Below are 12,476 nucleotides of genomic sequence, written 5' to 3'. Positions count from 1 at the left end.
AGGTCTGGAGAGTGGGTGTTCAGAAGGCCCAGAGAATGACCCAGATGGCTGAGGGAGTGACTGGAGGCTGGAGGTCTATCTGTCCATCTTCTGCAGTAGCCTGAAGGGCCATGAGGACAATGCAGGACATTTTGATCTTTGCAAAGAATCAGCTGTGGTATCACTGATTTTCTCTACTTTTCTCCTGTTTTTGATTTCACTGACTTCTGTTCTAATTTTTGTTGTTTCTTCCACTTGCTTTAGGCTTAACTTGCTTTTTTCCCCTCTGGTTTCCTAAGGTGGAAGCTTAGATAACTGATTTTAGGTCTCTCTTCTTTTCTAATAGATGCATTTGATGCTATAAATTTCCCTCGAAGCACAGCTTTCGCTGCATCTCGGAAATTTGGATAAGTTGTGTTTTCATTTAGTTCAAAATGTTATTAAATTTTTCTTGAGAAAATTTTACTTCTGTGTTGCTTAATTTTCCAGCTAACTTTCTGTTACTAATTTCTAGTTTAAATCCATTGTGGCCTGAGAAAATACTTTGCGTGATTCCTATTTTCCTAAATTTGTTAAGGTGCGTTTTATGGCCTGGCATGTAGTCTCTTTTGGTGACTGTTCCATGTTAACATAAGAACGTGTCTTCTGCTGTTGTTGGATATCCTATAAATGTCCATTAGATCAAGGTGACTTATAGTCCTGTATGGGCCAACTCTGTCTTTACTGATTTTCTGCCTGCCTGCATATCAGCTACAGAAAGAAGGGTGCTGAAGTCTCTACCTACAACAGTGGATGCGTCTGTTTATCCCTGCAGTTCTCCCCATGTTTGCCTTATGTATTCTGAAACTCTTTCATCAGGTGCATACATGTTAAGGACTGTTACGCCTTCTTGAAGAACTGGTCCCTTTGCTACTATGCAAAGCTCTTCTTTATGCCTGATTTTCCTTGTTCTAAAGTTTGCTTCGTCTAAAATTAAATACTCTAGCTTTCTTTTGATTAGTGTTAGCGTGGTATACCTTCCTCCTGTGTGTTTATATATAAAGTGAGTTCCCTATAGACAACATATAGCTGGTTCTTGTTTTTAATCTACTCTGACGGTCTCTGTCTTTTCCTTGGTGTATTTAGGCCATTCACATTTAAAGCGATGACTGATATGACTGGATTAATACCTACCCAGTTTGTAACTGTTTCATATTTGTTGCATTTATTCTTTGCTCCCCCTTTTGGGGGCTGTGTTTAACATCTGCTGTAGCTGTAGGTACAGAGGCTTCAAATTCCATCGTTTTCTTGTTTTTGTTCCCTGTTGTCTTTGGGCTTCCCTAACAACTCCTCCTAAGATAGAGCCTTTGCTTTGTAGCCCTTTCGGCTGTGATCCACTCTTATTTTACTGGATCCCATGAAAACATGGTAGGGTCCTGCATGAAAAATCCATAGATGTATAGGGCTCCACCGCTAAAAAAGCAGCCCCCAGGAACGTCTCATTCTCATACTAGTCTATATTCAGCCCCCAGTGATTTGTCAGAAGTATCAATTAAGTGTTTACGGCTGCAGTGGCTTCCGCTCCTGGGAAGCAGATCCCAACTGTGATTGCCTGTATTTGTCTTTCTCTCCAGATTTCAGGGTGGCAGTTTGATCTGAGATCTCAGTTGTCTGACGGGTCTAAGTTGCGGTTTTTCAGTTTGTTCTGCATTTTTCTTGTTGCAAAGATGGGAGCGATGACTTCCAAGCTCTTTACATGTTGAAGCTGAAAATGGAAAGAGCAAGACATTTTGACCTGGATCATTTCACAGGCCTTTTTCGACTGAGGCATTTTGATGTTGACGCAACAAAAGATACAGCATTCTGCTCTCTTATTGGGTAATATATGCCACAGACACCTGAGTTCACTGCCATCCTCAATCCCACCCAATCCCTAATTTCCACCTCTTCTTTGACCCCCATTTCAAACAGAATGAAGTAAGGCTCAGCAATGGGTATGTGTGTGTGAGGGGCGGAGGGAGGTGCCTGTTTTACTTAATATTTGACGATCAAAAATAACAAAATGGCGTCATCAAAGTGACTTCCTTGAAATACCATGTACCCTGGAAAAAAAACAGGATGCAAAGTTTAAATTTTAATTTTCTAATCCAGTGGCTTGTTTTTGTTTTAATAGAAACATGAGTTGGCTGAGAAAACCTCTCTCCGTTGCTGACTCCCCCCACCCTCATTTCCGGTTTCCTTGTCCTTTCACCATTTAGTCTCCTGAGCCCTGCTTCTCTGCAGTGCTAGGCTGCCACGCCCTGCAGCAGCCAGCAGAAGGCTATTGCTTGAGTCTTACCAGGGAGTGGGTAGCTGCAGCCTTACCAGTAAATACCAGCTAAGTCCCTAGGCATGGATTTCTTTCCCTTTTCCATAATATAGTTATAACAAATGCTCAGACTCACCAAGCGTTTATGTGGAGAAACCGTGATGACTGCTTTACATATAGGTTATCTCACCTATTCCTCACCATGACCCTGCAAAGTTGGAAAACGATGGCTCAGAGAAAAGAAGCAGTTTGTCCAAGCGCATACGGCTAGTTTATTAATGGTGAAGGCAGGATTCAAACCAAAATCTGTATGACTTCATGCTGGTGCCTTCCTTGCTCAGCTCCTCTCAGAGGACGAACATAAGCATGTAATAAACAATACTAGGGTCTTGTTCCTAATTTGGGAAGAGGTGTCTGCAAGTCCAGTGGTTAGCCTGGATACAATCTGTAGGTCCCACACTAGCTGTAACTCCCTGAAGGCAGGGACTATGGTCCGTTCACTCGTGAGTCCTCAGTGAAATGGCCCTTGTTGTTCACTGCTGTGGAGTCAATTCCAACTCATGGCAACCCCCAGTGTACAGCGTAGAACTGTGCTCCATAGGTTTTCAAAGCTGTGACCTTATGAGGCACCTTTGGGTAGGTTTGAACCACCAACCTTCCGGCTAGTAGTCAAGTGTTTAACTGCATAACTGTTAGTTGGAAATCTGAATGAATGAGCAAGTGAATAACTTCACGAGCCCATGAATGTATGAATACATGAATGGACAAAACAACTTTCAGCATGATGGTTAATTCAAAAGGAAGAAGCCTTTCCAGATATTATCCAGTCCCACGATCTCCACTGATGTCAGAGTAAAGCTCCACCAGTGAGGGACCCGATTATTCTTATTCATCACTCGTTACCAGCTAAACTAACACATGCGCGGCCCTGGTGGTACAGTGGTTAAGTGATTCAGCTGCCAACCAAAAGGTCGGCAGTTCAAATCCACCAGCTGCTCCTTGGAAACCCTACAAGGGTGGTTCTGCTCTGTCCTCTAGGGTTCCTATGGGTCAGAATCAACCCGACAGCAACAGGTACAGGCATGCAGTAAGTTCTCAATAACTTCTGTCGCAGTAAATTCTCAATAACTTCTGTACTGCTTCCGGTGGACCATCTTCTCAGAGACCACTCCTTCAAAAACAAGTTTGTCCTACTTGCTGGACACTGACTGACAGCGGTGCTCTTCCTTGGCCTGTGCCCTCTTTTCTGGAGAACTCCCCTTTATGCCTCCCTACTTCCTCTTCTCGGAATACACGTATCTGTTATTACAGGCACCATTCCTCACCCCACACCTCCACCTGACTCCACTTAACACACCAGATGGGGCCCATGTGAACAAAAATCCCGCACTGTCACCCTTGGGAGGGCCGAGAAACGATCTCCTTTCAGAGACGAGAAGAAAGAGTAAGCAAGCAATCCAGGGCCACCACAGACAGGCCCACAACCCACTGCCCCTAGCTCTTGGCCCGGCACTCAGGGTGGCCCACAACACTGGTGTCTCAAATGCGCTTTCGTGCCTTCACATTTACGTGAGCCCCGTAAGAGCAAGGACAGTCACTGAATATTAAACCCAGCATATACGTATTATTAGAAAACCCTGGGTGACACAGACAGTTAAGCACTCAGCTACTAACCGTAAGGTTGAGACTTTGGGACCACCCAGAGGTACCCTGGAAGAAAGGCTTGGCAAACACAGCCATTGGAAACCCTATGGAGTGCAGTTCTATTCTGACACCATGGTATCACCATGAGCTGGAATCCACTTGACAGCACCTGGTAATATATTATTGGCTCTTAGGTTCTTCTTGTTTAGTTTGGGCTTTGGTTTCTTACTAATACTAAACATGGAGAAAAAGAAAACACCCAAAAACCCCACATGAGAAGCTCACCATCACCACCTTCTGGCCCACCAGTGGCAATGAACTCAGCTGCAGTTCACTCTGGTCATAGGAAAGACAATGGCTCACAAGAGTTCAAGTTTTCAGTGCCCACCCCTACCCAGACCCCCCACCATCTCCTGCAAAACTAAGTTATGGTGTGAAGTAAGAATATGTTGAATCTAAACCCTGTGTTAAAAAAAAAAAAAATCATCGAACTTGGACTTTAATCATAAAGATCATTTTACCAAAGCATATTTTTAAAAGGCTGTGAAACATTATGCAACGTTGGCATGGTTTAATTACGAGTTTAGAAAAGCCTAGCACAACTTTTTCACTACAGTAAAACATGACAGGGCATGAATCGTGGCATAATACTTTATGCTCAGTGTGGTTTTAGAGGGGGTTAGGGGTGCTGGGCTGTCTACACCACTAGGCATGAATTACTGCACCGCTGTTCACACCCCCGAGTGCTTTACGGCAATTATAAAGCCGCTCTGTTTCTTTTTAAATGATTAAAATATTTGAGTACAGTATATTCACTTAGGAAATGTGTCTATATAGGACATATGCATGTCTATAGACAATATCTGAGGTTTGGGGTTTTTTTTTTTTTTTTTTCATTTGGAACAAAATGCTTGTGGTAATATTGGACTATTGGGCAGTCAGCTATTTCCATTGGCTTTCCTGTTATTGGAAATACTGTTAGTATAAGATTAAGTAGGATCTTCAGCTGCAGTTGAGCGTTTATTTTCCACTGAGTTTAAAATAGGCCAGCTCTCTTATTGTCATCTCCTCTAAAATTCAGAATGAAACAAAGACCTTCCTCTAATACTGGATTCCAAAGATTCCAAGCTAAAATATTTTCCCAGGCACTACCAGATTTTTCAAACTCGAAAATTTGGTTATTTTCAAAAAAATAAAAGGAATAAATGGACAAGTGTGTGGGGAGGGGAGAAGCCAGCAGAAGAACAGAGGGAGGAAGACTTGGGTCTGACCTTCACATGCCTGGTTCTGTGGACCACTCTGGCAACTGCAGAGAGACAAACCAAAAAGGCAAACCCTAACTGCTGGAGATGAGGAGTAACAACTCATTTATGTCATGGCACCCACAAAAGTTACATCTGGTGTGTTCCTAGGAAACTTTGCCATTCCTAGGTTGCTACTCCCAGCAGCTCGAAGCCCTGATTAAGAAGGCCCTTGAGAGTTACAGTGGGTTGTGGTTACCTCTGTGGGGTGCAAAAAGAAAATGTTTAGCCCGAAGGAAATGCAAAGCTGCCTTGTGATGGGACAGTTTAAATTTCCTAACACATTTTGTCTAAAAACAGAGATTAATTTTTTCCCTCCTTTTCATCTATAAAGAGTGTGATACTTTTGAAAAGACTTCTCTGAGTGCTGGAGTCAGATTTACAAAATCCATTTTGCCTCAATATTCTGAGGTCACACAGACCTTTGTTCCTCCTCCATCACAGGCCTCTTAGGGTAGCAATCTGTAAAATAAAACCAGTTGCCATCAAGGCAATTCATGGCAACCCCATGTGTGTCAGAGTAGAACTGTGCACCATAGGGTTTTCAGTGTCTGATTTTTATAAAGCAGATAGCCAGGCCTTTCTTCTGAAGCGCCTCTGGGTGGACTGGAACCTCTAACCTTTCAATGACCAGCCAAGCGCATTAACTATTTGCACCATCCAGAGCTCACCCAAAATCTCTCCTTTAAAAGGTGCAAACTTGAAGTCTGGAGGGAGCTAGACACCTGAGTTAGTCAGGGCTGACAGACCAGCTCTCTGTTGCTGGGTCTGTGACCTAGCAGTCACTAGACCTCATCATCAGTGTTCCAGCTAAACCTTTGTTGTTGTTGTTTTTTCCTTCTATTATCCTTGGGAGAGAATTCACCTAAATAGAAGACATTAAAAAAAAAAAAACATTGAATACTTTTGCCAAAGGTACACAAAATACCAAAACTCTACGTTCTCTTTTGCTTACTGACTATAGAAAGTTGATCACCTGAGTTGATAAACACTCGAACAAATGTTTTATGATGATAACTGTAATTACTGTAAAGCTGCATTTGTCTGCAGACTCAACACCTGAAGGTGTCAAGTGCTCTCGCTAAACAGTTTGAACATTAACCTTGAAAATGTCATCAGCTCCTCTCATTACCAACAACTGGTTCAGGCGAAACCTTTAGAAGGAACAGTTGTTGGACCAAAGTCTCAAAGAATCAATCTGTACTCCAGCACCATTTTGGGGGAAATCATCCAACAGAAGTAGAGGCTGGGATTTAGTGGTTTATTGAACACTGATAACATACGTCGCGCATGGAGACGCTGCTGGCTCAGTGGTAGAATTCCCGCCGCCTTCCGTGCAGGAGACCCAGCTTCCCAGCTTCGGTTCTGAGCCAGTGCGCCTCATGGGCAGCCACCACCGTCTGTCAGTGGAGGCTTGAGTGTTGCTATGATGCTAAACAGGTTTCAGTGGCACTTCCACACTAAGACTGACTGGGAGGAAAGGACTGGTGATCTGCTTCCGAAAATCAGCCAACGAAAACCCTATGGATCACAACGGTCCAATCCTCATTGAAAACCCTATGGCTCTCAAAGGTCCAATCCTCATTGAAACCCCTGTGGATCATAGTGGTCTGATACTCAACCAGCTGATCAGGGGGATGGTGCAGGGCCAGGCAGCACTTCCTTACGTTGTGCATGGGGTTGTCATGAGTCAGGGGCCAACTTGACAGTAGCTAACAACAACAACAACATGTTGCATACAAGTATAACTATTTAAACAAAGCTGATTAATTTCTCATTAAAGGCTTTTTCCTTGTTTTAACCCCTCCCTCCCCCACTCACTATGTAACTGCCCTCCCTGATCCTCTGCAGATTCGAGGCAGCTCCAGCCGTCCCCACCGTGGTCCTATGATCAGTCCTATCAGTACCTGGGGTCGATCGCCTCTCCTTCTGTACACCCAGCAACACCCATCTCGCCTGGACGGGCCAGCGGCATGACCACCCTCTCTGCCGAGCTTTCCAGTCGGCTCTCAAGTAAGCTGCCTGAAAACCCACTCTCCCAGCCAAGCTAGAGGGGAAGTTTAGAGATGCAGGAAGCCGTTGGTAGACGTTTTCAAGCTTATAAAACACAGTTTAAAGACAAGGCAGCCTATCCTACTCTAAGGCTCTCATCCATGCACTGATTTTTCTGGACACACAGAGACACTGCAGGTGTGGATACACAAGTGGCTTGAAGAAGTCAATCCCTTGGGCATTTTGGGGTTACCCATGTTTGGCAGAAACAAGTGGCAGCTGAAGGGTTAACAGGATGAAAGGCCAACTCATCACAACAGTCACCCTCTAGAACTTACTATTCCGAATGACTTCTGGAGTGGCAGGATCGTGGAGCTGGCCTGTGGTGGGGAGAGTGAACTGTCACAGGCCACAGGAATGGCACATGGGGATACGGGTGGCATGGGAAGAAAACAGGCCCCAAATGAGACATTTCCAGCAAGCCAGCAATGAGTTGTTCACACCCAGGCTAGAGGAGCAGAGGAGAAGCTCGGGGTCATGGCTGGCACCGTTGTTGTCAATGCGAGCTCATTAAATATTAGTCATTTAACCCACAAGCCCTTTGGGCTTGGCACTCACCTGTGCTCGTGGGCAGGGAAATCGCAGTTACAGAGAAAAATACCTTTGTTGAAAGCAAAAAGAGAAACTCACTGTTTGGGGCTTTGAAGCTGGACCTGAGCCAACTGTGAAAATACTTCAGAGCACTTGGACACCGTGATGCCCGTGAACACACTTGCCCATGTACTGGGGCAGAGGCAGGTTACCTGCACAAGGTACACACGGGCTTACCTGTGCTTACTTACCAATCTGTAGAGCACAATTTCACATGGTTTTTCACAAAGATGAGGTGAAAAATAGGTGAAATCGTACACTACAGATCAGTAAGTAAGCACAAGTAAGCCGGTGCCTACCTTGTTTATCGCGTAATCTGTCCTGGACTGGGAAAAGGGTAGCTGTTTGGGCTTTTCAGCTCCTGAGATCAGATCACAGCAGATTAGGGGGCAGGCAAAGGGGCAAAGAAGCCAGGCTTGCCATTTTCAGTGTTGTGTAATGCTGTTTCGCAGACAACCGTGATTACTTCAGATTTCTCCCCCCACTTATAGCTTCTCAGACATCTTAAGATGGGGTTTCTCAGCAGCAGCACTGTCGATGTTTTGGGTGAGATGAGTTTTCTTTGTGGGGCTGTCTTGTGTAAGATATTTAGCGGCATCTCTGGCCTCTAGATGCCAGTAACACCCTCCCCCCAGGTGCGACAATCAAAAATGTCTCCAGGCATTGCCAAGTGTCCCCTGAGAGGCAAAACTGCCCCGAGTTGAGAACCACTGCCTTAAAGTATTCCTGGGTGCTGTACTGAAATCGGAAAGCCAGCTCAGTTGCTCAGTTTTCCCATTGTTTTCTAGCATTAACACCACGTTTTCATAGCACCTGCTGGGCTGAGGTGTCAAGGGAGCGGCACAAGAATGATGACTGCTGTCCAGTTTGTTGTTTCTAGAAGTTTCAGGAACAGCATTTGATTTCAGAGACAACTGTCAGCTTTCTCTAACTCTTCTCGGTGGCTCAGCTCTGCCTCCTAACTATGGGCTACTTCTGACACCACAACAACCGCCTCCTTGGAAATCTCCCTGCAGTATGTCTGTGCGCTAGGATTCCTGACGTAAGTCTTGACGTGGTCACCACCCAAGACAGGCACTATATAGTCCGAGAACCCTAGGGGCCATCTGCCCCAGCTAGCCAGTGTTCAGACAGAAGGGTGACCTTTTTTTAAAGGAATGAGTAACATGCCCGTGGAGTCCCTGGGTGCTGCGAACAGTTAATGTGCTCAGCTGCTAACTAAAAGGTTGGCAGTTTGAGTCCACCCAGTGGCAAATCAGGAAGAAGGCCTCGTGATCTACTTCCAGAAAAATCAGCCACTGAAAACCCTACAGAGCACAGTTCTGACACACAGGGTTGCCATGAGTCAGAGTAAAATCCATAGCAACTGGTCTCTTAACATGCCCACTCCCAAGTCCCCCATCACACTTATGCTTCTGAATAACGTGGACTTCAATTACCCAAGGAGTAAAGACATCTTAGCGGTCCCTGGGTGGCGCAAAAGAGCCCTGGTAGTACAGCGGTTAAGCACTTGGCTGCTAACCAAACAAAGGTCAGCAGTTCAAACCACGGGAGAAAGACGTGGCAGTCTGCTTCTGTAAGGAAACCCTATGGGGCAGTTCTACTCTGTCCTATAGTGTCACTATGAGTCGGAATTGACTCGACAGCACTGAGTTTGGCGTGGTTGGGGTGGTGCCAACGGTTAAGCACTGGGCTACTAACCAGAAAGTTGCTGGCTTGAACCCACCCAGTGGCACTGCAGAAGAAAGACCTGGCTAGTCTACTTCCAAAAGGTTACAGCCCTGAAAACCCTGTGGAGTACAGTTGTACTCTGAAGCACATGGGGTCACCACGAGTCAAAATCAACTCCACGGCAACTTTTTTTTTTTTTTTAAGGACATTTTTTGGTATGGGAGCATGAGGTAGATAAAAACCACTGCTCATTTCAGCACCAGGAGGGAAAACGCACCTTTATCCTCCACTGTCGGAGGGTGACCAGAGAAAATTCCAAATGAGCTTTCTTCGCTGGTGGCAGGGAACTGCAGGGACACTGCTCTTCAACTTGGCGGAACTCCCTGGAGAAATAAGCCTGGAGCACAGACCTGAAAAGTGTAATCAACCTGGGGAGGGTACATGAAAGAAAAGAAAAGTGGCCGACTGGCCCACAGCTTTGAGAACCTGACACTACCCCGTGTCTGCTTTACCTTTTAAGCTGCCCCAGGCTTTGTGTCTGCCCCTCTCCCTGGCCCCAGCCCCACCTGGGCTTCCTTCTGCTGGGGGAATCCGCCCCAGGCTTTGTGTCTGCCCCTCTCCCTGGCCCCAGCCCCACCTGGGCTTCCTTCTGCCAGGGGACTGGGACTCTGTCTGTCTCCTGATCCTTTTCAGACAGCCTCCACACCTTGTCTGAAAAGAGTTGTCATCTGGAGGTTTCTTTAAAAAAAATTAATGTTTAGCTGCCAACCTGGGCAGTGGACAGCATGCATTAATCTGAGTCAGGCAGAAGCACCTTTTAAGGCTGCCATTATCTGCTCAGGCTATTTAATCCTCTGGGGCAGTGGGAGGGGCCCTGGAGGGGGGCTGCCTTCCTGCTTGTCAAGCTGCAGAAGGAAGGCTGGAGCTGTCATGGCAAATATTTAGCCCCACCAGTGGGGAAACATTTGCAACCCAAATGCCTGAGCCAGCTAATCCCCAGATTTCCTACTGGGAAAAAGCTCTATGTGGGCATCTGGGGTCTTCACTTCACCCTCTATCTTAGTTACCTAGTACGGGAATAACAGAAATACCACAAGGGGGTGGCTCTAGAGAACAAGAATTTATTTTCTCATAGTTTAGGAGGCTAGAAGTTCAAATTCAGGGTGACAGATATAGGGGAAGTCCCTCTCTGTTGGCTCTGTGGGAAGTTGTATCTCTTTCAGTTTCTCTTCCTGGGTTCCTTGGTGATCTTCACGTAGCATCTATCTTCCCCATTCGTCCTTGCTGGCTTCTAGGCCTATCTGCTCTTTTTATTGCTTAAAGTGATTAGTTTTAGGACACACCCTCCACTGACAATGGGCTCTTTAACCTAGAAGAAAACCCTCTTCCCAAATAGGACTGCATCAACAGGTATAGGGTTAGGACTCTAACACATACTTTGTAGGACACAATTCAGTGGCGCTGAGTAAGGAGCACCCGGGCCAGCCAGGAGGATGGATCAGCTTAGCCAGGGGAGTGCTGGGTCTTGGTGAGGGCTGTCAGACCAAACACAAAATGAAAACAAATATTTGGATAGATCATTTGAATCTGAACACATCTAAAAGGCCTAAGTCATTCTGTTATCAAAATGTGTACCAAAAAAGGTATTTTTTTTGCAATATCAATATTATTTTGCATCCATTTTGCTAATGGATAGTCATGCAGTATGAAGTTGCTACATACAGACAGAAGAAAAATCCTGGGCTATACTTAAGATCTTTCACTTTTCTTCCCACACACGGAAGAGCTGCTCTCCACGACAGCTGAGGCTGTCACATCATCCCAGCACTTATGCCTATGACAAACCATGGACTCACCCCGGATTCCAGTAACTCGGTGCCATGACCACCTTAACACGCAGTAGCTGGAACAGACGGGCAGGGCATGTCCAGACAGCTCTGTGAAACAGGGTGACCTTTCATTCATTTTTCCAGTAGATTCACCTTTTTGTCTCAGGGCAAATGAAGCAAGAGGAATAATGGGCAGAGTCATGTATTTGTGTCCGGAGTCTTGCCTCAGATGAAAACAGATTGACTGTGTTTGCCCAGTGCTTTCCCTTCCACCTCGGCTTCTCCCTAGACTACAGAAGTCTAACTGGAAAAAGGGAGTAAAGCTTCCTGTTAACGCTCTCCGTGTAAGCACAAACAAGTGACCCGAGGCTTGCTCACAGAAGGCCCCAACAAGCTGGCAGGGACAAACCCTGTGGAATGAGGTGTGGCCTGACTTCAGAGCTAGCTCAAGAGTGGCCAAGAAAGGGCAGACCTCGAACCACTGTCCTTTATGACATTTTCCCTGCCCATATATCTGACTCTCTTTGAAAAGATTAATAGGAGTGTGTGTTTGAAAGTCTGACTACCGGTTTCCTCCTTAGTGGAGGGGCTTTGCTGCAGACTTTGGCTTTTTCTACAAACTTTAATTACCTCTCTGATGAGGAATATAGCCCCTCATCACATTCACCCCACATTTACAAAGGAGTTCATTTTTCAAAATGTGTTAGAGCAATAAAAGACCATTAGAGAGAGAGACAAAAAACGAACCAACTAGCTCGCTGCTGGAATAATAGGCTTGAAATATGAGGAAGTTGATCAACAGCCTATGCCTTCCAAAAACAGATTAATCCACCCTGGTAGCTCTGCTTTCAGAACAAGCTCCTGGCTCCCCTGAGTTTCTCAATCAGCCTCAACACAAAAGGACACAGGCCACATACCATCCTCAGCTTAGAGTTCTTTTGTTTGTTGATTTGAGAACTTAGAAATTTTAAAACATTTCATTCTTGCTTCTGCCCTGTTTTGTTGCTGTCTTTTGGATTTGCTGGTGTAATGACTATAGTCCTGGCTTGGACATTTAATGAATAAGTCTGAGGAACAGAAACTACCCCAGGACACCAGTGGTAGTTCTCAGCTGGGGATGAT

At 45.5% G+C, this 12,476-nt stretch overlaps 1 protein-coding gene across 3 annotated transcripts in view; it reads left to right on the top strand.

Moving 5' to 3' along the window:
• RUNX1 (RUNX family transcription factor 1) overlaps positions 1 to 12,476 on the top strand; it is a 305,359-nt gene that overhangs the window by 280,613 nt on the left and 12,270 nt on the right. For 2 of the 3 annotated variants that reach the window (XM_064273230.1, XM_064273228.1), the window contains one exon: positions 7,063 to 7,224. The exons of the other annotated variant lie outside the window; for it this stretch is intronic. In XM_064273230.1, coding sequence (XP_064129300.1) covers positions 7,063 to 7,224 — 162 coding nt within the window. The remainder of the gene's footprint in view (positions 1 to 7,062; positions 7,225 to 12,476) is intronic. 3 annotated transcript variants of the gene reach the window in all.

This window comes from Loxodonta africana, chromosome 20 (assembly GCF_030014295.1).
Source record: "Loxodonta africana isolate mLoxAfr1 chromosome 20, mLoxAfr1.hap2, whole genome shotgun sequence".
NCBI lineage: Eukaryota > Metazoa > Chordata > Mammalia > Proboscidea > Elephantidae > Loxodonta > Loxodonta africana.
This window is presented reverse-complemented; position numbering and strand designations above follow the sequence as displayed.